Raw genomic sequence first — 23,721 nt, 5'->3', positions numbered from 1 at the left:
GCCTGAATACTTTCCAGTAGTGAAAAAAATGAAATTATTTACAAAAGTCAGCTAGTAAAAGCAGTTGTAATAACCTGATGTTAAAACTAGTATGTACTAGTTTTCTTTTTAGCTCGAGTCTTATAAAAATACGCTAATATCCAGGGTTTTTGAATATAAGATACTAGTTATCAGAGTGCTAAGAATAATGTGAATTTATGAGACATGAGGCTTGATATGGTAAATTGGCTGAAATAGTTTGAATGGTCACTTTGTCATGATGGATTTTCTAGTAATTAGCCCTTAGAACATTGTAACCAAAGGTCACAAAATATTTTTGTAATCAGTAATTATGTTTTACATAAGCACATGAGCCAGGAATAGATGGTAAAAGGTTTAAGAAAAAGTGCTGCCGGGCGCGGTGGCTCACGCCTGTAATCCCAGCACTTTGAGAGGCCAAGGCGGGTGGATCATGAGGTCAAGAGATCGAGACCATCCTGGTCAACATGGTGAAACCCTGTCTTTACTAAAAATACAAAAATTAGCTGGGCATGGTGACGCATGCCTGTAATCCCAGCTACTCAGGAGGCTGAGGCAGGAGAATTGCCTGAACCCAGGAGGCGGAGGTTGCGGTGAACCGAGATCGCGCCATTGCACTCCAGCCTGGGTAACGAGAGTGAAACTCCATCTCAAAAAAAAAAAAAAAGAAAAAGAAAAAGTGCTTTGACAAAACTACATGTCATCAACAAAGCCAAGAATCCAATGTGTTTAGGTTCCTAGATCTTATTTGCAGTAAAACCGACGACACAGAAGAAAAAAAAAATCTTACCTTTATTTAAAAACAGTGGTTACAAATGGGCTTTTCTATTGTTCCTTTTTTTTTAACCTTATTGTTTATTTAAAGATAGAACTTGTTGTGCAAATAGTTTAAAATCTTAAATTATCACATAAGTGTTCGTCAGCACTCCCTAATACTTTTAGGTGCTTTTTTGTTTTGTTTTGTTTTGAGACTGGAATCTCACTCTTGTCGTCCAGGCTGGAGTGCAATGGCGCAGTCTCAGCTCACTGCAACTTCTGCCTCCCAGGTTCAAGTTACTTTACTGTCCAGCATCAGCCTCCTGAGTAGCTGGGATTATAGGTACCACCACGCCCAGCTAATTTTTGTATTTTTGGTAGAGATGAGGTTTCACCATGTCGGCCAGGCTGGTCTCGAACTCCTGACCTCAGGTGATCCACCTGCCTTGGCCTCCCAAAGTGTTGGGATTACAGGTGTGAGCCACTGCACCTGGCCCTAGGTGCTTTTTACAAAGTATACTTAAATCAGAAATTTCTTGCAAAGAAAGGTAAATGAGTTTACCGTCCACTCACTGAACCACATCTTGTGCTTTGCTTTCCCTTGTTCCTTAGAGGAAATGTAGATTTAAAGAAGATAAATGTTTGAAATTTTTTTATATTGGAGTTTTTTTTTAAAAGATGGGGTCTCACTATGTTGTCTATACTGGTCTTAAACTCTTTGGCCCAAGATGCTCCCAAGAGGCTGGGACTACAGGAACATGCTTACAAACCTGTAAATGTAGATTCTTGTCACTAAAATTATAAATTCATCTCTTTATTATGTTTGTAGTGTGTGGTTAACAGACTTTGAATTAAAGGCAGTTCTTACTGCTTGAGGCTTCTGGGTTGACAGTGGATGGTCACCCCTGGGAGGAGGGTTAGTGGAGAGATGCAGGGCTCCCCCAGCACATAGGAGAGACACATTTGCACAGAATCCTGCTTCTCCCACACCAAAGTTGTGGGTGATGTAGCCTTGTCGCTTCCCCCTCTGCTTATGGCTGATCCAAGGGTTTACTTGGATAGGCCTGGGAAAGATACTCTGATCCCTTTGGGGGTCCAGGCGATGATGCTCTGTGGGGAGCCTGAAATCACAGGGCAGGTTGAGGGGTTGGGGCAGCAGGAAAGGGCTGAGGCTCCATGGGCCGACAGCAAACCTCCCTTTTCTCTGACTTCATGACTCAGTCAGTCTGTCTTTTTTTTTTTTTTTTTTTTGCCTTAGAATATTTATTATTTTATGTTACTATGTCTTGTTTTGGTGGAGTTTAAGAGAGAGTGTGTATGTGCTCTTCTCAGAGACATCCTATTTTATAGGCCAACTCAGACTGTCACAGTGAACCCAATCAGGAGGAGGTCTTCTTCAAGGATGTCTCTGGTAAGAAAAAAGGAAAATATGATTGCTTTTATATTTTAATGGTGTTTTCCTTAACAAAATATGCTTTCGATGTGTTAATTTTGAGTTTGAACCATACAAGTGTACTGATATTTCATCATTTTTAACCAAAGAAATGGTGATTTTTTTTTTTTTTTACCATAGGTCCAACCTAATATTTATATTATACATATTTGAATATTAGGTCTGACCTTAATATTAAGAACTTGGACTACTGGCCAAGAGTAATCATAAGTTGTTATATATTTAAGATATTAGATGACTTTAGTTACATTGACTGTAATACATATAAGCTGCTTATGTTCAAATGTTTACAGAAGGAAATGTGTGTCTGTTCCTTCTTACTCTTAGCTTTTTGGATGCAGATTTTCTTGTGCTACCTAATGTCCTTGGTATCAATCATAGGGCTTGGCGTTGCCATTTGGGGAAATATAAAATGCTAGATATGGTAAGAACTACTGTGTCTTCATGTTTATTTTCCACATATATTTAATTTCTGTAGAAGTTTTTTTTTTTTAACAGAAAGAATCCAGTGGATAATAATTTTACCTGTATAATGTAAGCAATGTGTTTTAACCCTGTGTCCAACTCTCCATTTCTTAGCCTAAACCCCAGCCCTACGTGATGCCTCCCCCTCCGCAGCTACACTATAATGGACATTACACAGAACCATATGCTTCTTCCCAAGGTAAAGTGCACTGTTTCTGCCATACCTAACATATTTATTACTATGGATAAATCTGTGAATGCTTGGAGATTGTGAAGTCTGGATAGTTTTTGAAGTTGCACCCCAAATTGCTAACATGATAATAGCTATTCTGGATTCATAAAAGAAGCCAATATAATCAGGTTTTTTTCTTGGAGACGGAGTCTCACTCTGTCACTCAGGCTAGTGTGCAGTGGCATGTCTGAGCTCACTGCAACATCCACCTCCCAGATTCAAGGGATTCTTGTGCCTCACCCTCCCAAGTAGCTGGTACTATAGATGCGCCACTATGTCTGGCTAATTTTTGTATTTTTAGTAGAGACAGGGTTTCACCATGTTGGCCAGACTGGTCTCAAACTCCTGAGCTCAGGTGATCTGCGACCCCTAGGCCTCCCAAAGTGCTGGGGTTATAAGTGTGAGCCACCATGTATATTCAGGTTCTTCAGTACATGTAGTAAAAAAATGCAGTAGCAAATTTTGATGCTCCACTGATCTCAAATTTGTACAATGGGGAACTATCAAGCTGGTTCCTGTGTCCTTTTACCACCACCCTAATAGCCTTTAAGTGCTTCCTTGCTATCCAGCAAAGAATTCCCAGGGTTATGTTTCTTCCCCTGCCAAAGGCTTTCCTATTGTAAAAGTTAAACACGTGACTACTGCAGTTTTCACTGAGAAGCTTAAGGAATTTTATTTGTAACAAATCCCAAAGCTGAAGTTTAAGCAGTCAATTAACATTTACTCTATACTCTGTGTTTATGGGGCTATACCAAATGCTAAGGAGGTTTATGCAGATGAGTACTTTCACATCTTAGGAAGCTTATCTTCAGCCTGGACAACAGGGCCAGACCCTGTCTCTACCAAAAAAAAAAAAAAAAAAAAAAAAGGGTGTGGCAATATGTGCCTGTGGTCCCAGCTACTTAGGAGGCTGAGGTGGGAGGATTGCCTGAGCCCAAGGTAGGGGTAGAGGTTGCAGTGAGCCAAGAACATGCTACTGCACTCCATCCTGGATGACAGAGGGGGAGACTATCTTAAAAAAAAAAAAAAGTAGAATCTGATAGTTGAAGATAAGTGCACAAATAACTTTGTCTTTCTCCCCCTGACCCCTTTTTTTGTGGAGAATGGGGTCTTGCTATATTTCTCAGGCTGGTCTCAATCTCCTGGGCTCAAGCTGCCTTTCTAAGTGCTGGGATTATAGGCTTCAGCCACCATTCCTGGCAAAAATAACTTGAATATGATAGCTTTTCTGAGACAGCATGTGCAGTTACCATGCTCTTCAATGGAAGAGAGACTCATCACATTGGGGATGAGATCCACTTTCTGGATCTGAAAAGATGGGTGGATTTCAGCAGGTAGAAAGCCAGGGACTTGACTGGGGTTGCTGTTCCTGGTTGTGAGGATAGTGAATGCCATGCCCAGAAGGAAGCAGTGGGTGTTTGGAGAGTAGAGCGGTCCAGGTTCCCTCTCAGGTAAGGAACTGGTAGGGAGTGATGCATGAAGGGACCAGAAGGTGGGACGTGACTGTATTGTTTGTGTCGGCCCTGGTGTAAAGATGAGGATTTTCATACAGTGAGGTGAGTAGTAGGGAGCAGGGCTTTGGGTGTAGAGCCCGAGAGCATCCCCCTCATCATGTACTTGTATTCCCCCCATCCTCCTCGCACCCTGCCCTTGTCTGGTACTTGCAGTCCTGGCCCCTCCTACTTCTGGGACCTGGCTGTCCTCTGCATTGTTAGTCTCACTCCACCACTCATTCTCTTCCCTCCATCTATAAGCATCTTAATGTTGTTTGCTCTCCTCGCTTTAAATGATGGTTTGAGTGATTTTCTTTCCTTTCTCACTGACTTCTCTCTGTGTGCTGCTTCTGCTTATTGGTTATGCACTGACTCCTCTGCCTTCGCCACTCTGTTAAAGCAGCCCTCTCCGAGGCTCCCGGCACCCCCACATCCCTCGTCATCAATCCTGGGCTCCAGCCCCACCTTTCCAACTGTCTGATAGGTTGTTGTGACAGGGGAGCACCTATATGGAAAGCACACGGGGTTTTGCTCTTGCTGCCCAGGCTGTAGTGCAGTGGCGCAATCTTGACTCACCGCACCCTCTGCCTCCCGGGTTCAAGCAATTATCCTGCCTCAGCCTCCCGAGTAGCTAGGATTACAGGCATGCGCCACCACACCTAGCTAATTTTGTATTTTTTAGTAGAGATGGGGTTTCACCATGTTGGTCAGGCTGGTCTTGAACTCCCAATCTCAGGTGATTTGCCCACCTCAGCCTCCCAAAGTGCTGGGATTACAGCCATCACCCACCATGCCTGGCCACAAGATCATTCTTTTGCCTAGTGTTTGAGACTCCATACAGTATTCCCTGAGCCTGCTCTTCCAACTTTACTTCCCAAGTTATTTTACTCCTCTGTAGCTATCTGACACTCCACCCCAGCTTGCCCAGGGGTGCTCCCCAGCTTTGCCAGTGCTACTCTGCCCCCTCCAAGTGCCCTTACCCGATGCACTTTTCCATTCACATGCTGCCATCCAGACCGGATAGGCAGGGTTATGCTGTGCTGACAAAACATTCCATTCCAAAGTCTCAGGGAGGTGGTAGTGAGGGTCACCTGTCCATCGCACCCTGCACTAGCAGGAGGGCTCTGCCCCATGAGTCTGCTTTAGGGGCCTGAGCTGGAGAGCCTCTTCTCTCTGGAATGCTGTTGGTCAGGGTTGCAGTGGAAGAGAGCCTGGAAGCTGGCTTTTAACCCTCTGTACACTTTCCTTTGACCATTACTAGTTGCATTGCTGTGTCTGATATCAAGGGCTGAGGAGACGTGATCCTGCGTGCTCTGAGAGGTCGAGAGACCTCACTTCTGATGGAAGCTGCACATGCCTACTCCACCCACTTGCCCCTCAAGTCCCCTTGACTGCCATATCTTCTGTGAGGTGGTTCTTGGTTCTCTCTTTCTTGTCCCCATCAACCCAACCCAGGCTGGAAATGACCATTCCTTCCTCTAGACTCCTGTAACCCTTTATCTTTTCTCCCTTCCTTGAATTACAGTGATTTCATGTATACCTTTCCCCTTTTCCTGCCTGTATTCCAACCACCTTTTCCCCCTTCTGTTCTCAGTATTGCCTTTTCCACCTATCAGTCTTATAGATGACTGGCTGGTCTGTGGGGTGCAGAAGCAAGGAGACTAGGTGGATATGGAGCTAGTTCAGACAAGCTGGGGTCGGGCCCTAGCTGTGACAGCAGTGAGAAAAGGGGGATTGCAGAGGTGGAGCCATGACGGAGCTTTGTATAGACAAGGAAAGCACAGTGACAAGGAAGTGCTGTGTGTCAGCGGAAGAAGAAATACCATGGATGTTTGAGTGCTGTTTCCTCACAGCCACGTGTGCCACCAGAATAGAGTGTACCCCCTGGATTGTGGCGTATCACCTAAGTATCACCATGATCACTTAAACCATCATGGAGCTTGTAAAGCACAAAAGAATACCTTTCAGAGGAAATTGTTATTTGAAGGACTTGGCTGCTGAGTTTCTAGTGTTAGAAAGCATGCTCAGTAACAGATGGCAAGTGAACTACAAATTGGAAGAAACATGGCCCCTGTCATCCTTGGGCAGGGACACATGCAGAACTACTGTAAGATGAGGTTAAACTGATTGTGTTAGCCATTGGTCTGGATCTTCCTGAAACATGGGGGCCAGGGCAGGGGGCAGCTGCAGCTGTTTTAGTGTGGCTCCTCCTGGCTTCTGGACATTTTATGGGCTTTGTGGCTGCTGGTGACACCATGCTGCTGTGTTGGACCAGAGACGCTCAGATCCTGCTATACCGTTACCCTTTACAGTCGAGCTCTCATGTTCATTTGGGAAGAACAAACAATCCAAAAATCCCAGTTAAGGAAATGCAGACAGCCGGTGCTTGAACTGACTCAGTAGCAGCAAGGCCACATCTCTACCAGGGAAAGAAGGCAAGGTCCCCGGCTCAGTGCCTTGAATGGTATCTCTGCCTCCAACTTCCGCAGAGTTCCAAAAAGTCTGCTAGTCTGGGGGGTGTGTGTGTGTGTGTGTGTGTGTGTATGTTTTAACACAGGATCTCACTTTGTCACCCAATGAATGCCACCCTTTAAGCAGGCAGAACCATCGCCATCCTATAGAGGAGGAAGCGAAGCTGCCAGGGTCACTCAGTGCGTGTGGCCAAAGCTAGGTCATTTTAGCATGGATTTTTACAGTCTGTGTTAAAAGTGTCATCAGAGGTTAAGGGCTGATCTCAATATTTGGTTGGAGTAATTAGTCCAATTTTTAAAAATCTCATTTGGAACTCATTTTTTCTAGATAACCTCTTTGTGCCCAACCAGAACGGATACTACTGTCACTCTCAGACAAGCTTGGATAGAGCCCAGATTGACCTCAACGGTCGGATCCGTAACGGCAGTGTCTACAGTGCGCACAGCACCAACTCCTTAAATAATCCTCAGCCCTACTTGCAGGCCTCGCCGATGTCGTCCAACCCCAGCATCACCGGGAGTGACGTCATGAGGCCTGACTACGTCCCGTCCCATCGGCACAGCGCCCTAATACCCCCGTCCTACCGCCCCACCCCAGACTATGAGACTGTGATGAAGCAGCTCAACCGGGGCCTGGTGCACGCGGAACGGCAGAGCCACTCGCTGCGAAACCTCAACATCGGCAGCTCGTACGCCTACAGCCGGCCTGCGGCGCTGGTCTACAGCCAGCCCGAGATCCGCGAGCACGCGCAGCTCCCCTCGCCGCCGGCCGCACACTGCCCGTTCAGCCTGAGCTACAGCTTCCACAGCCCGTCTCCCTACCCCTACCCCGCCGAGCGGCGGCCCGTGGTGGGCGCGGTCAGCGTGCCCGAGCTGACCAACGCACAGCTGCAGGCGCAGGACTACCCGGCCCCCAACATCATGCGGACTCAGGTGTACCGGCCGCCCCCGCCCTATCCGCCCCCCCGGCCCGCCAACAGCACGCCCGATCTGTCTCGCCACCTGTACATCAGCAGCAGCAACCCCGACCTCATCACGCGGCGCGTGCACCACTCGGTGCAGACGTTCCAGGAGGACAGCCTGCCCGTGGCGCACTCGCTGCAGGAGGTCAGCGAGCCCCTCACCGCTGCGCGCCACGCGCAGTTGCACAAGAGGAACAGCATCGAGGTGGCCGGGCTCAGCCACGGCCTGGAGGGCCTGCGGCTCAAGGAGCGGACCCTGTCCGCGTCGGCGGCGGAGGTGGCGCCGCGAGCCCTCTCGGCGGGTTCCCAGCCCAGCGTTTTTGCCGAGCGGACGAAGCGGGAAGGGCCAGAGGAGCCGGAAGGCTCGAGATACGGCCATAAGAAGTCCCTGTCGGACGCCACCATGCTGATCCACAGCAGCGAGGAGGAGGAGGACGAGGACTTCGACGAGGAGAGCGGAGCCCGGGCACCCCCTGCACTTGCGGGCGAGCCCCGGCCGGGCCTGGCCCAGGACCCACCCGGCTGCCCTTGCTCCCTGCTTGCCGGGCCCCTGCACATCCTCGAGCCCAAGGTCCACGTCCCGGACGCGGAGAAGAGGGCAGCGGACAGCAGTCCTGTCCGCATGACAGCAGAGGCCCAGCGGCCCCGGAGAGACGGGCTGCTGACGCCCTCCATGTCAGAGTCAGACCTCACCACGTCGGGCCGCTACCGTGCCCGGAGAGACTCTTTGAAGAAGAGGCCAGTGTCGGACCTCCTCTCTGGGAAAAAGAACATCGTGGAAGGGCTCCCGCCCCTGGGGGTAAGTCGCTTGGAGAGCAGGGCCAAGCAGGGAACCGCGCCTTCGCCGGCCGCTCCACGCCTCTGCGCCCCGTTGGTGCTTTCACTCATCACTTCCCATGCTTTTCGGTTCTTCTTGTTCTTTTAACTTTCTTCATTCCCCCACGTCACTCTCTTTTTGTCTTTTTTTGAATACATGTACATTTATATGTGAAATCATGGGGATCCACTTTAATTTTAGTAGTTTTAATGAAGATAATGAATTACTATCGATGAAGTGAAAAGGCAAATTCACAGGGCTTTGTGGAGAGAATGCAAAAGATGAATGAAATGTTTTAGTAATGCAGTATTAAGGAAAAAACAGTTAAGATTTCATAACTTTAACCAGGATTGCTTTAGTCGCCCATTAAAAGTACTATGGGTGATTCGGCACCCTAGGGGTGCATTTGTTCAGTTTGCTCAACAGATATCTGAGAGGAGTATACAGGGATGTGTTCTCAGTCCTAATATAATTCTACAGGTTGGAGTGTGTGTGGATTCAGCTTACATATCTTGGCCGTGATTCTTCAGAGTGATTCTGGAGTTGGGAAGGTGGCACTCTGTCAAGGCAAATCCTGAGACGTCTTGGTTTCTTAAATTTAAGAGAAAGATGAATTCAGCTGAGAATCAGGAAAGTCCTTTGTGGAAGATGCAGTTCTTTAATATTCAGTGTAATAAATAAATAGGATTTAAGCACTTTTTAACCTACTGGAAGCAAAATATAAAAAAGCATAAGATCAGAGAATTGCCTGAACCCAGGAGACAGAGGTTGCAGTGAGCCAAGATTGCGCCATTGCACTCCAGCCTGGGTAACAAGAGCGAAACTCCGTTTCAAAAAAAAAAAAGCATAATAGCATCATTTCTAGCTGCCATTCCTGGAGCATTTACCATGGGCCATACACTTCCTCTACTTTCCTGGCCTATTTACAGTAAGCCTGTTGTTATTGCCTGTTTTACAGATGAAGAAACAGACTTAGATATTAACTAACTTTTCCAAGGTCACACGACTAGTGAGTTACTGAACTGGAATTTTAAGCCCATACTTGTCTCTGTTATCATCTACACTGTAGATGTATGTTCTGCATTGAGGTATACTGTGTATATTTTATTAAGTCATAATTGCTTGTTGAATTATGACTAGCCTTGCTAGTCTTTCACTGAAACTTTTAAACTCAGTCCTCAACTTGTGACTAAACATTTGTGGCTTTGTCATGAAGTGTGTCCACACTAAGTTATTTTGTTGTAGTGCTCAGGCATCCAGCTCTTCTGGCCCCCCATCTCCACTCCTCGTGTCCTGCACTTGAGCCAGGCTAACTTGATTAGGGCATCCATCCTTTCTCCCATTGGCTTCTAGTGTCCTGGCAACTAGGGTTCTCCTTGCTTCATCGCTGCTAGACTGCAAACTCAGACAAGAGGGCTTATCTCATTTTGGTTCTGGCCTAGTGTGCAAGGTCCTTTAAAATGCTGCAACACATTTCTAAGCAGGAAAAAAACTCATGCTATTATAGTGTTTATGAGACTAATATAAATAGAGAAAAACTACTTAACAAAAAGTGCCATAGATTTAAATTTGCTTTCTTTTAATCAGTTTTGGGTCTGAATTTTAAGTTGGTTTTTACATTTTTCACAGGCGTGCTACATAACTCACTTACCTGAACAGTAAAGGCCATTGCCTTCAGTGGACACAGATTTAAGAATGCAGGGAGGAGTGATTCAGGGATAAGGTGTAGGTAGATTTTCCAGAGTAACTCCACCTGAGTCCCTGAGCCAGCTGGACAAGGTCCTTTTATAGTTAACAGTCTTCCCATTGCATTAAGAATGGTCCGTTTTTATATGTGACTCAAGTACTTTCCACAAATCACATTCGAGTACAGCTCAGTACTCAGGACTGTTTTATCCCTTTATGTTTTGAATAGGGCCTGGTAGGTTCAGTTAAATCTGAGGACTTCGATGAATTTGATTTTCTTAAAAGAACTTTTCTCTCCCATTGACTTTTAAGACCACAATATTAGTAAAATTATGTGACTGGATTATGTTTTTGGTCCTTTTTTCTTAAAGGATTCTACTGAAAGAAAGGGTATGCAGCTGCAGTCATGGGGAAAGAGCAAAAGGTCCTACGAGTTAAGAACCTTGGGCCTGAGTCCAGAGCCTGCCATTTGTTAGTTCTCTGTGACGTGGTCAGGACTCTTCATGCGTCAGAACCTCAGCTTCCACATCAGATAACCTCAGATTACAGGCGGCCATCCCTGCTCTGCCTGCTTCGTGGCATTATGTCCCACATGCAGTTAGACTTGAAAAAATGCCTCCTGAATTATATGATTCAGCAGAACTGATTTTAATGAAAGATTTGCTTTTATTTGTTTTGACACTGATTACGTTATAAAAGAGACAGCCATGTGACCTCAGACAATCTGTGACTCAGTTTTTACATTTGTAAATGAGAGGACCCAGAGAGTTGGGGGAATAAAATGAGGTTCTGGCACATTGAAAGTGCTTAGTCAGTCTTAACATGTTACTGTGAGGTTGCCTCATACATTTAACTTAATGGTTTTCAAGAGTGGAAGAGGCCAATCCCCTGTGGTACCCTCTGACCTTTCATAGTAACATGGGGTTGCCATTATCTTCATTGTTACAACAAACAAATTTCCTAATGTGAATTAACGTTGTGGAGGTTTAGTATTAAAAAGAGTGAAATAAACTACAGACAAGAAGGAACGATTTTGGAATTCTCCACCCATCTCCACCTCCAGTGACCTGATTGTTGTCTTAAAGGCAGACTGGTTTGGGTGCTCATACATCTACATGAAGATTTTCTTTCTGTTGTACTCTTTAGTTTCGTGCAGTCGTTCTCACATAAGAAATTACTGTGCAGGGTATACATTAAAATCCTGTACTTATAAGGGCTAATTAAGGCATATTCAAGGCAAGTTTTGACTACATACGACATTCTTCCAATACTGGCTTTTGAACTGACCTCACAGCCAATCAGCTTTATCCAGCATGTCCCAGTGTGGGATATTTCGAGTCATTTTCAGGCAGAGAAGTGCCAGAGCTAGCTCATATTGGCTGGCAAGCGCCACTTAAATTTTCAGGAATCTTGTGAGCCAATTGATGTGACATAAACAGTTTGAAACTGGCTGTGATTGAAGTAGTTACACCATGGATATGGGTAAACACCAATTAGAACTTCCTTCCAAGAGCCAGTTGTTAAACATTACCAGCACATCACTGTTTTCTGCACATGCTAGAATCATGAAATTTTAGCTAAGCAGGAACTTTTTAGTCTGTATGTGTATGTCTGTGTCTGTCTCTTTCGGTCTAGATGAGGCTTAGAAAGAAAAGGTGACTTGCCTGAGAGAAGTTGGTCAGTTAGAGGCTGGCTGTGAACCCAGGACTCTGCCAGTTTCTTGTCTAGACTGCCTTATGTGGGGAGCTCATGATCAAATATGAATTATAAAATTAAAAAATTAAAAATTAATCCACTTAGCTTTTTGAGTTAGGTACCATAGTCTCCAATTACAGCAGCAATCTTTTAGCACTTTTCTCGCTCTTACCAAGGTGCCTTTTCCTTGTGTTCTTGCTCAGTTATCAGGGGGCTTCATGGCCTGTCACAGACTAAGAAAGCTGGAATAACACTGATTTTGTTTACAAGACAGAACAGAGAAAACCATTTTTTTCCACATTGGGGCTACTCTGATTATATTGATGGTTTCCAAGGAAGTATAGTTATATCCAAGGAAACTTAACATTCTTTGTTGTTGTTGTTGTTGTTGAGACAGAGTCTCGCTCTGTTGCCAGGCTGGAATGCAGTGGGGCAATCTCAGCTCACTGCAACCCCCGCCTGCTGGGTTCTAGTGGTTCTCTTGCCTCAGCCTCCTGAGCAGCTAGGATTACAGGGGCACGCTACCACACCCAGCTAATTTTTGTATTTTTAGTAGAGACAGGGTTTCACCATGTTGGCCAGGATGGTTTTGATCTTCTGACCTTGTGATCCCCCTGCCTTGGCCTCCCAAAGTGCTGGGATTATAGGCATGAGCCACCAGGCCCGGCCAACTTAGCGTTCTTAGGCTTATGATTCTCAGAGAGAGGAAAATCATGCCCTAATGATAACTTTGGGAAATGCCTGTTTTCAGGAGACAGGATTTTGTTGATGCTTTCTCTTTTGTCCTGTCCTCTGGGTGTCATGATGGAGATTTTAGCCCTGTTTTATTTTCCTTTAAAATATAGCCATTCTGAGAGGTAGCATGACCTAACCTGGGTCATCCAAGTTTGCACTAGAACGTACAGTAGGATATGAGGAGGGAGCTTCAACACACAAAGGGGGCTGCTGCAGAAAGCATTTAATTTTTTCAGAGTGACTTAAAAAATTTATATATTTTAAAAATTGTAAAAGCTGGCCAGGCATGGTAGCACACGCCTGTAATCACAAGCACTTTGGGGTGCCAATGCAGGAGGATTGCTTAAGTCTAGGGGTTTAAGACCATCCTGGGCAACATAGTGAGACCCCATCTCTACAAAAAACACAAAGATTAGTTGGGCAGGGTGGCATGCGCTGGTAGTCCCAGCTACTCAGGAGGTTCAGGTGGGATTGCTTGAGACTGGAGGTTGAGGCTGCAGTGAGCTATGATGGTGCCACTGCATTCCATCCAGCCTGGGTGACAGAGTGAGACCCTGTCTCAATATATATATATATAAGCTTATTATAGTCAAGTGATTGCATTTAAAGCTTTTTCCATGGACTGCAGCTGATTTTTTGTGTGTGTCTTGTTTTAAAAGGAATGCGGTCTGCCTGGAGCCTCACCTTTCATTACAACAACTTTGTAACCAATTGCATTTCAAAACCTTCTATCTGGAAGACTTATCAGGGCTTTGGCCTTGAAAGGAATGTCTTCCTCCTAATGTTTCATTAAACAAGTGGTGTGTGAAGGAGTATAATCTTTCTGGGTTTATTAGCAAAGGAGAACACTCCCTCTGTTTGTTCCTGGTCTTCAGTTCATTGAAATTTCTTTTCACGGGGTTGTATTTGTGTATGTTTCACATATACATATACATCCTTTTACAGGGAATGAAAAAGACTCGAGTGGATGCAAAAAAAATTGGTCCTCTTAAACTGGCTGCCCTAAATGGACTCTCCCTATCTCGAGTGCCTCTGCCTGATGAAGGAAAGGAAGTGCCTACCAGAGCAACGAATGATGAAAGGGTATGTATGGGACACGCGGGGCTTTGTGCTTTCTCTGGGACAACCGATAAATACTAGGCAAATGCCTTCATGAAATTTCGGTGAATTTTCTAACACAGTTTAATAATAATAAATGAGTGTTAAGGAATTTTGTAATATGGGCCTCAAAACTGGGGCAAATTATAGCTAATGTCTTAATAGATAATTTCAGGTTTAAATGCTGATTTTTTTGTGTGTTTGTTTCTAAATGTTCTTTTTTACCTTCTCCTGGCCTTTGGGGGCAGTATTGATTTTGATGGCCTTAAAGTGAGAAGAAATCTACAAAAATACAGGAGTATACATAAGAAAGACAGCAGACATTGACTTTTATTATGTTGAAAGTTTGAGAGTAGTTTTTCAATTTTTCAAACTTCCTTTGTACCTGAGATGTATTTTCTATGAGGTTTTATTATATCAAAATGAGATAGGCATACATTTGCCTTACAGTGGGGTCTTGGAGGTAGTTTCCAATATTTCTTACTGCTTTAGTCTTTTATATGTCTTATGGTGTAAAATGGAAACATTTGTTCATAGATATTGGAACTGATTATCTGTCCCCTAGATTTACTGTTCTCCAGGAGAATTCCATCTATTAGGGGTCACAAAACTGACCACAGAGCTAGAGAAAACGAATTCAACAAATTACTTTAGGCCAATTTTCAACTTTAAACACAACTTTGCATTATGTTTCTCACCAAAATGATTGTCCTTTTTTCTTTTAACTCCTGTTGTTGTGGATTGTTAAAATTTTAACTTGTTTTTACCTAGAATTTTGTTTTGTTTTGTTTGAAATAGGGTCCTGTGGTTCACTATAGCCTCAATCTCCTGGGCTCAAGCAATCTTCCTGCCTCATCCACCCAAGTAACTGGGACAACAGGCATGCACCACCACACCTGGCTCAGTTTTAAATTTTTTGTAGAGATAGGGTCTCACCGTGTTGCTTAGGCTGGTCCCGAACTCCTAGGCTCAAGTGAGTCTCCCTCCTCAGCCTCCCAAAGTACTGGGATTACAGGCATCAGCCACTGCGCCCAACCTGGAATTTTCAATATTAGATAGTGCTAGATTTGAAGCAGAAAACAATATTTCAAATAGAGTCAAAATGTAGCTGTGACATGTGGCTGTATTCATGTTATTCCACATTTTCTGTTTTATAGTGTAAAATTCTGGAACAACGATTAGAACAAGGAATGGTATTCACAGAATATGAAAGAATTCTTAAGAAACGGCTAGTTGATGGGGAGTGCTCCACAGCACGACTCCCTGAAAATGCAGAAAGAAATCGATTCCAAGATGTTCTCCCTTATGATGATGCGAGAGTGGAGTTGGTCCCAACTAAAGAAAACAATACTGGTTACATCAATGCATCACATATTAAGGTGAGAGGAATGCCTCATGTAATAAGCAGCACATGCAGTTTCAGTTAAGTTACAAGAGTGGTAAGAATTGTATTTGTGTCTCTTTAGAATTCAAATATTTAAAAATTTATTTTTTTAGATAAACACCCTAGTTTTGAACATTTGTGACAAACTGTATTACAAGCTGGGAAATCCAGACACCAATGCTCGATAAAAAGTGACTATCAGACAGAGCCAAAGTCATGTCTACTCTCTCTGTGTGAAATCACTCTGCCCCCAATACTGTTACCAGGACTCGGGGCACACTTATTTGCTGGGCTTTTTTTCTTTTTCTTTTTTTGAGATAGAGTCTCGCTCTGTTGCCCAGGCTGGTGGAGTGCAGTGAGGTGATCATGGCTCCCTGCAGCCTTGATCTGCTCTTGCCTGGCTTTAGAACTTTGTCCTAAATCTGAAGACCTCTTTTTAGCTCCTAAATTCTCTTGGGAGCCACTGAATTGCTAGTTTTTCCTCATCAAATACCGACATGCCTTTTTATGTAACAAAAGTATCTGGGCCTTTTGATGGTGTTCACGAAAGTCTTTGATTTACCAAGGTGCCATCTGTTCTCTTTGCATACTCCCTATAATAATTTTTAAGTATCATTTTGTTTTTGAAGAGGTGCTTTTTCCTGGAACCAGTATAATGCCATTAAACAGGTGATGTTTATCGTGAGAGGTATGGGTCTAGTTTTATCTTTCTGCTTATGGATATCCAGTTTTCCTGGCTCCATATATTTAAGAGATATATGTCCTTCCTCCAGTGTATGTTCTTGGCACCTTATGTGGGGTAATATCACTCCCATGAAAATGGACAAAATGATGATGCACAACACATGATGAAATAAAGCCAGATGTTCTCTCTTCCTCATTGTGCCCTTTGTTCATGCTGGCCATATTCAATTCTTTATTTTGCATAAGAGAAATCTCCTTACGGTGAGTGAGTGAGTAAGTGTCTGTGGACAGGTGGTGGTTTTTCTATTTAGTTTGCAAGTATTATTTGAGAAGGCAATAAGCTGACACCAAGGCTTTCCTGGAGACGGCAGTCTGCCTGTGAATGCCAGTACCCCCTGATGGCTTTGGGAATCTATGCACATACTGTTTTGTTTTTAAATATAATATGGGCATAATTTACTTAAAAACTGAGCATTTCTTTGAAATAACTCATCCAGTCTTTTATGACTAGATGGGTAAGAATCGAATGATAATGTAGTTCTGTAGTGATATTTCAAAATCTTCAGCAGCCACCTGCAGAATAGAGGAAATAATTTGATAGACCTGGGTCTGATTCCTAGATCTAAAATGAGGTGGGACCTCACTTTGTACTCTGTGGCCCCACCAGTTGTGGGACTTCATCTTACTTATATGGAAATAAATAAATGATGACACCTACTCTGCAGGCTTCTCATTAGTCCCTTCCTCCTCCCTAGCGTGTATTCACTGTTAGAACCTGGCACTCACCCACAGTGGCAGCCAACTGGGTGCTCAAACGATGTGGAGCAGTGACTAGGGGGCTGGCAGCCCTGAGTGAGACTGCGTGTGGCACAAGGCTTGGCACTGGGTTTTACATTTAGTGAGTGCTTAAAAGACAGTTATTGTCGTCACTCAATATTGGTGAAGCCAAGATTTAACCCAGGTCTCTTAACTACAAATCTAGTAATTACTGTTGTATTAGATTGCTCTTAAGGAAGTTAAATCTCAAGGGGAAACTTAGTATTATTGTGGACAGTGACCTTGACTCAGAAGTTCAGAGGTGAGACTATCTTAAGTAGGAAGTTTTTTTTTTAAAGAAGAAGAACCATGGCTGCAATAACAGCTACTTCTTGAGTTATGTTCCAGGTACCATAGATACTTAGTCCTCAAAACGACTCTAAGAGAGTAGGTGGGATTTTTACTTTATAAATGAGAACTGAGATTCAGAAAGGTTAAGCAGGTTGCATAGATATAAGGTATATTCTGAGTACCTGAGTTTATAAAAATGTCAGTAATGCAAATTGTATTCACAAAAGATTAAAAGTCAGCTGGGCGCGGTGGCTCACACCTGTAATCCCAGCACTTTGGGAGGCCGAGGCGGGTGGATCACGAGGTCAAGAGATCAAGACCATCCTGGTCAACATGGTGAAACCCTGTCTCTACTAAAAATACAAAAAATTAGCTGGGCATGGTGGCGCATGCCTGTAATCCCAGCTACTCAGGAGGCTGAGGCAGGAGAATTGCCTGAACCCAGGAGGCGGAGGTTGAGGTGAGCCAAGATCACGCCATTGCACTCCAGCCTGGGCAACAAGAGCGAAACTCCGTCTCAAAAAAAAAAAAGATTAAAAGTCTTTCCTTATTCTACTGAATAATCCAGTTTTTACTTTCCTACTTTTTACTTTTTTAAAAAACTTTTTATTACTACCATGAATGCATGTGTACACTTACATATATCATACACACACATCAATTTAATTTTTTTCAATCTTTTCTAATCCCAGGTCTCTGTCAGTGGAATCGAATGGGATTATATTGCCACACAAGGACCATTACAGAATACCTGTCAAGACTTTTGGCAGATGGTATGGGAACAGGGAATTGCAATTATAGCAATGGTGACAGCAGAAGAGGTAGGTACTCATTTCTCTTAAGTGATTTTCTCAGCCTCTGAAGAACAGTTAATGTTAATCCTCTAGAATCCTGACCTTTAGAGAAAAAAGCAGGGTAGGGTTGTGGTTTTGTTTCAGATGTGCTCTGTGTGAGAAGGGCATCCGCTGCTGGATCTCCAGTCATTTAACCATGCTCATCTTTAACAGGAGGGTGGAAGGGAGAAGAGCTTTAGGTATTGGCCACGACTTGGTTCCAGGCACAACACTGCCACCTACGGAAGGTTTAAGATCACAACCCGGTTCCGCACAGACTCTGGCTGCTATGCCACCACGGGCTTGAAGATGAAGCACCTCCTTACTGGGCAAGAGAGGACCGTCTGGCACCTCCAATACACAGACTGGCCTGAGCATGGCTGTCCAGAGGACCTCAAGGGATTTTTATGTGAGTGACTTTAACTTTGTTCCCAGGACAGCCGCCTCTTGAGAGAAACATTTATGTTTCTGAAATATTTCCTTTATGTTCTCTCATATAAGCTTTGGACTTGGTTTTTTTGTTTTTGTTTTTTTTGAGATGGTGTCTTGCTCTGTCACCCAGGCTGGAGTGTAGTGGTGAGATCTTGGCACACTGCAAGCTCCGCCTCCTGGGTTGAAGTGATTCTCCTGCCTCAGCCTCCTGAGTAGTTGGGGTTACAGGTGTGTGCCACCACGCCTGGCTAATTTTTGTATTTTAGCAGAGACAGGGTTTCACCATGCTGGTCAGGCTGGTTTTGAACTCCTGACCTCATGATCCACCTGCCTCGGCCTCCGAAAGTGCTGGGATTTACAGGTGTGAGCCACCGCGCCTGGCCCAGACTTGTTTTAACATAAAGAATACAAGTGTTTTGGGGAGGCTTAACAAGAGGTTTATAAATTATGATTTGGGAGTGAGTAGAATGCCACAACTGACTACCTTCCCCATTTCATTTTGTAGATGAGAAAGTGGGCAGAGGTAGTGACTTGCTCAGGGTCACGCTGTCCCTTGGTGGTTGGGTTTGGTTAATTGGCACCCAGTGCTTTTTATTTGCAGTCCTCTCAATCCATGGAAAGAATATGAAAATTGAATCACTGATGTGATATGTCTTGATCCTTGAGTATTTTTCTATTTCATTGATTTTCCACAGCATACCTTGAAGAGATCCAGTCTGTTCGACGCCATACAAATAGTACAAGTGATCCCCAAAGCCCCAACCCTCCATTGTTGGTCCACTGCAGTGCTGGGGTAGGAAGGACTGGCGTGGTTATTTTGTCGGAGATCATGATTGCCTGCCTGGAACACAATGAGGTGATGGCTCTTATGATCGCCTGGCCTTTCTGGGTGGAAATAAGCAGGTGGGGAAGAGAGGGACATAGTGACCTAATAGCTCTTTTTACACACATTTCCTTGGACTGTGGTGGCCTCAAGACATTATTAATGTTCCCTGCAAAAGGCTGTGTCTTCTTGGAGAGTCTCAGTACCAGTTAGCATATTAAAGACGGTGAGAAGTTATACAATAAATAAAGCTGTTTAATTTTTTTACTTACCCAGGGTTTTTCATATTTGAGTTCAGAACCCTTTTTTCCTGTTCACCTTTCAAGGAGGATTCATGCTGCCCAGAGCCCTTGCGGGAAATAGCTAGATATTGATAGCACTTAGCACACTATGTTTTTGTAGAATCTTGGTATTTAGTGAGATATGGTAATTATGTCCAACCATAACAAGTCAGTGAGCTATACCTAGGGAAAGCTGAAGAAATAGTCTGCATGGACATTCTGTTTATAGTTAAAACTGATCAGAAAATCAGAGGTAGGCAATCATGGCTTATTTCTAGAAGACGCTAGGGTGGAAAAGAGACTGTCCCTCTCCTAACCAGGTTTCTGCTAGGACGCCTGTGTCTTCCCATCCTTTCTGACACCCCGGGGAACGCATTACCTTCATCACTGTTTCTCTCAACCTAGGTGCTGGACATCCCGAGATTGCTGGACATGCTGAGGCAACAGAGAATGATGCTGGTGCAGACTCTCTGCCAGTATACATTTGTGTACAGAGTCCTCATCCAGTTCCTGAAAAGCTCCAGGCTCATCTAAGCTCCCACATTTCTTACGGGGCCAGTCATGTGAAACGTTTACACCTTAAAAAAAAGCGCTTGCCTAACTCATACTTTCCCCTTGACACTTGGTCCACACAGCGCTGCACTGGGACGTAAAATGGTGCAGTCGGAATGGCCGCACACTGAAGGAAATGCGCAAAGCACAGGCTGAAGAGATTTCTAATCTGGGAAAGGTGCTCAAGGAGGACTTGGTTTCAAGGGCCTTGCCCTGCCCCGGTCTGTCCGGTTTGCAGTACTTGCACACATTTTGGAGATTGTATTTTCTAGACAATTCTCTCTTTTACTGAAGCTATGCTGGGCAATTCTGGCAATCATTAAAGTGCATAGATTTATATCTTAAATGAGTTTTTGATAATGGAGTTTTATTTTATGACAAATATTTAGGGATTTTCTAGTGAGAACTTTGTGTAGGTATGATCCACAGATATGAGTGGCTCCTATATAACTTTGTATTTAAAAATCATGTTATCATCTTTTGTTATTTTTTTAAAAACCTTGGGTTTTAATAGTTTAGTTACCAAATTGAAAACTATACTGAGAATCTAAAAGTGTTATTTTGAAATATCAAAAACATTTTTCTATCCAGAACATTTTTTATCCTAAAAATTCTATAGAGAAGTTGTTACCTTCTCTATTTTTCAAACGAGAGCTCAACTCATTTAGATACTGAAATGAGTCAGTTCATGTAAAGTTGGGGATGAAGGCACATTATTTAAAATGTAAGAGAATAAACATTATTTTTTCAGTATTATTCATAAATTAAATGACTGATTTTATTGGTTGAAAATGAAGTGAAAAACAATTGCCTAGGGTGGTTTTAAGCACTTTTTTGTTAAAAACAAATCTGAGTTTTAATATATGTGTTGCTTTGTAGATGACACAGTGACAGTGGGCACTGAGAAGTGTGCTGGGAGAGAGATGGGGACTGAGTATGTAAGATGACTAGGACAGGAGTAAGTGGAGCATGATGGTAAGTGCAGGATGCCTTCATCTTTGCAAAAATGCAGTATTAGCTACACTCAGACTGCGGTGCTGGGATGGAGAGCAGGGGCTTGGAGTGTAGGGGCTGACCCCACAGCACTGTCCCCAGGGAATTCAAGTCCTGTCACGCCAGTGACTTACTGGGTTTTTCCACCTAAACCTGTATTTTTTTTTTTTTTTTCATAAATAAATTCAGCATTATCATTAAAAGAAACCTTGAAGAGGGCTGTTTTTCCTTTTGGTGGAAAGGGATAGTTAATAATAGTTTTCACCTCTTCTCCCAAAAATACAGTCCAAATTTGTGCACAGCAATTGCTGTGGTATTCAAGAGGTACTTGCCTTTTAGCTCCTTAATTCCCTGGTCAGTGTTAGCTGTTTAGTGCCCCCTCACCCATCCCATTTAGGCACATGCCAATAGATAGAGCCAGGCTGAGTTACAGGGGGAGAGTGTCATCTCTGGCCCAGATTAAGATGGCCTTGTCACAGTGACCACTGAGTAGGTACGGATGAATGATATTTAGCTGAGGAACCCTCTCCTTTTTCCTTCTTTTTGGGCTCTCACAATGGAAAGCTTCCAAAATATCACATCTAGGGCTGTTTCCCAAATTACACTCTTCTAGGCATCATTCTGATTCCCATGTCACTCCTAAAGCATTTAACTCACTTCCATGAGTACTACATGTGTGTTGTCAGCCATGAGACAGACTTCCTACAGAGTGTGTGTATCAGCCTAACTCTGCCTTGCCAGAAGCCAACCACCTAAGAGGAAAACTCCGAAGGTATTAATGAAAATTGAAAGTAGGCACACTTCTCATGTAGGAACAAAATAAAAATTTTAAATACAAAATTCTTTTTAAAGTCCTTTTTAAAGAACAATAAAACTAATTGAAAATGTTCAGAAAGAGCCCCTTAGGAGAAGGAATAAGAATTTTTTATTGGGACTATTTCCCATCTCTAGAAAAAGTGCTTCTTCCCCTCCCCTTCCCTCTCCATGGTATGTTTTTGTGAAAATGCTTTTCTATCAGGTTTAAACATTTTGAAGTAGCTTGTTGACAAGAACATATTATAAAACAAATCTAATTAAAGAGTAATATATAGTCTACTTGTGTTCCTGTTGTAATAATTTGATAAGTAAACTTCTGGGGGCAAAGTTAATGTTTAAATCTATCACTCTTAAAATGTTGCATGTTTGACATCATTTCTAAGAGCCATGTAACTTTAAACTTTTAATTGCAGTTGGTGAATATGAAGGGATTTCTGAATAAAAATCTATCATATTACTGAGCTTTGAAATAGTGTGATTTTTAAGAGCATACGAGAACATTAAGGGTCCATAAGTTTACCGCCTCTGAAATGAGTATATTAGTATCTGTCAAACTTATACAGTGCTTCATGTATCTTAGGTATCTTAGTGTCTTTTAATAAAAATTATTAAAATGTGCACTTCCACAAAAAGTAGAGTTATAACCAGTGTTTTCCACTGATCGAATTTGATATCTCTGGCATCTGTTTTCCTGATTAGTGGCATCTTTTGATGAAATGTTTTAGTTGATAGTTTTGAGCACAGAAAGTACTCTTATTTTTTATTTTTGAGATGGAGTCTCGCTCTATTACCCAAGCTAGAGTGCAGTGGCACGATGTTGGCTCACTGCAGCCTCTGCCTGTTGGGTTCAAGTGATTCTCCTGCCTCAGCCTCCTGAGTAACTGGGATTACAGGCATGTGCCACTATGCCTGGCTAATTTTTCTATTTTTAGTGGCGATGGGGTTTCACCATGTTGGCCAGGCTGGTCTCCAACTCCTGACCTCAAGTGATCCACTCACCTTGGCCTCCCAAAGTGCTGGGATTACAGGCGTTAGCCACTGTGCCTGGCGAGAAAGTACTCATTTTAGAATATCATGTGGAAAGCTTATTGTAGTAATTCATTATTAATTTCTTCTGGATCATCTATGAAGCATTCAGCAAATGCCAGAATTTAGTCTTTAAAACCCTTTGGCTGAATTAAAAGTGTTTTGGGAGAGAGTGAGGCTTCTAAGGAAGCCTGTGCTTCCTTAGAAACTTCCAGAAAGCAATGTCTAGCCAGAAGCACAGGAGGGAGGAGAGTGTGGTAGTGTGGGACTGAGTGACGACAGCATGACATGGCCAGCTTTTCTGTGAAGCTTTCACCATCAGAAGAGAACACTCATTTCAGATGGGTTGAGATGTTAATGTTCACAGTATTAAGAAAATTTATGTGCCATACAACTTGGTGTAGTAAAATAAACTGGAGGCTAGCTGCAACTTACCAAGAGCAGGTTTGTTATTTGAGATTTGCATGAACAAATAGAAATAGGAATTACTATTGTAAATCAGATTCTTTCTTTTTTTTTTTTTTTGAGATGGAGTCTCACTCTGTCACCCAGGCTGGAGTGCAATGGCAGGATCTTGGCTCACTGCAACCTCCACCTTCTGGGTTCAAGCGATTCTCCCGCTTTGGCCTCCCAAGTAGCTGGGATTACAGATGTACACTACCACACCCAGCTAATTTTTGTATTTTTAGTAGAGATGGGGTTTCACCATGTTGGCCAGGCTGGTCTCAAACTCCTGACCCCAGGGGATCAGCCCACCTCGGCCTCCCAAAGTGCTGGGATTACAGGCGTGAGCAACCGCTTCTGGCTGTAAATCAGATTTTTTAAAGGAACTCTTTTGGATAGAAATGGAGTTGAATTTGCTTCTCAGCAAGATTTCATGTGGAACAAGCTACATCTATCCCTTTCCAG

At 43.5% G+C, this 23,721-nt stretch overlaps 1 protein-coding gene across 1 annotated transcript in view; it reads left to right on the top strand.

Moving 5' to 3' along the window:
- PTPN21 (protein tyrosine phosphatase non-receptor type 21) overlaps positions 1-22,247 on the top strand; it is an 89,049-nt gene extending 66,802 nt beyond the window's left edge. Inside the window, exons 11-19 of the mRNA XM_012476898.2 lie at positions 2,125-2,185; positions 2,807-2,891; positions 7,217-8,649; positions 13,729-13,866; positions 15,039-15,260; positions 17,749-17,877; positions 18,064-18,298; positions 19,017-19,177; positions 19,831-22,247. Of these exons, the coding sequence (XP_012332321.2) occupies positions 2,125-2,185; positions 2,807-2,891; positions 7,217-8,649; positions 13,729-13,866; positions 15,039-15,260; positions 17,749-17,877; positions 18,064-18,298; positions 19,017-19,177; positions 19,831-19,959 (2,593 nt within the window). The 3' untranslated portion in view covers positions 19,960-22,247. The remainder of the gene's footprint in view (positions 1-2,124; positions 2,186-2,806; positions 2,892-7,216; positions 8,650-13,728; positions 13,867-15,038; positions 15,261-17,748; positions 17,878-18,063; positions 18,299-19,016; positions 19,178-19,830) is intronic.
- The last annotated feature ends 1,474 nt before the right edge of the window (positions 22,248-23,721 follow it).

The sequence above is a fragment of the Aotus nancymaae genome, unplaced genomic scaffold (genome assembly GCF_030222135.1).
Source record: "Aotus nancymaae isolate 86718 unplaced genomic scaffold, 86718_ANA_hifiasm-v0.15.2.pri h1tg000011l, whole genome shotgun sequence".
NCBI lineage: Eukaryota > Metazoa > Chordata > Mammalia > Primates > Aotidae > Aotus > Aotus nancymaae.
This window is presented reverse-complemented; position numbering and strand designations above follow the sequence as displayed.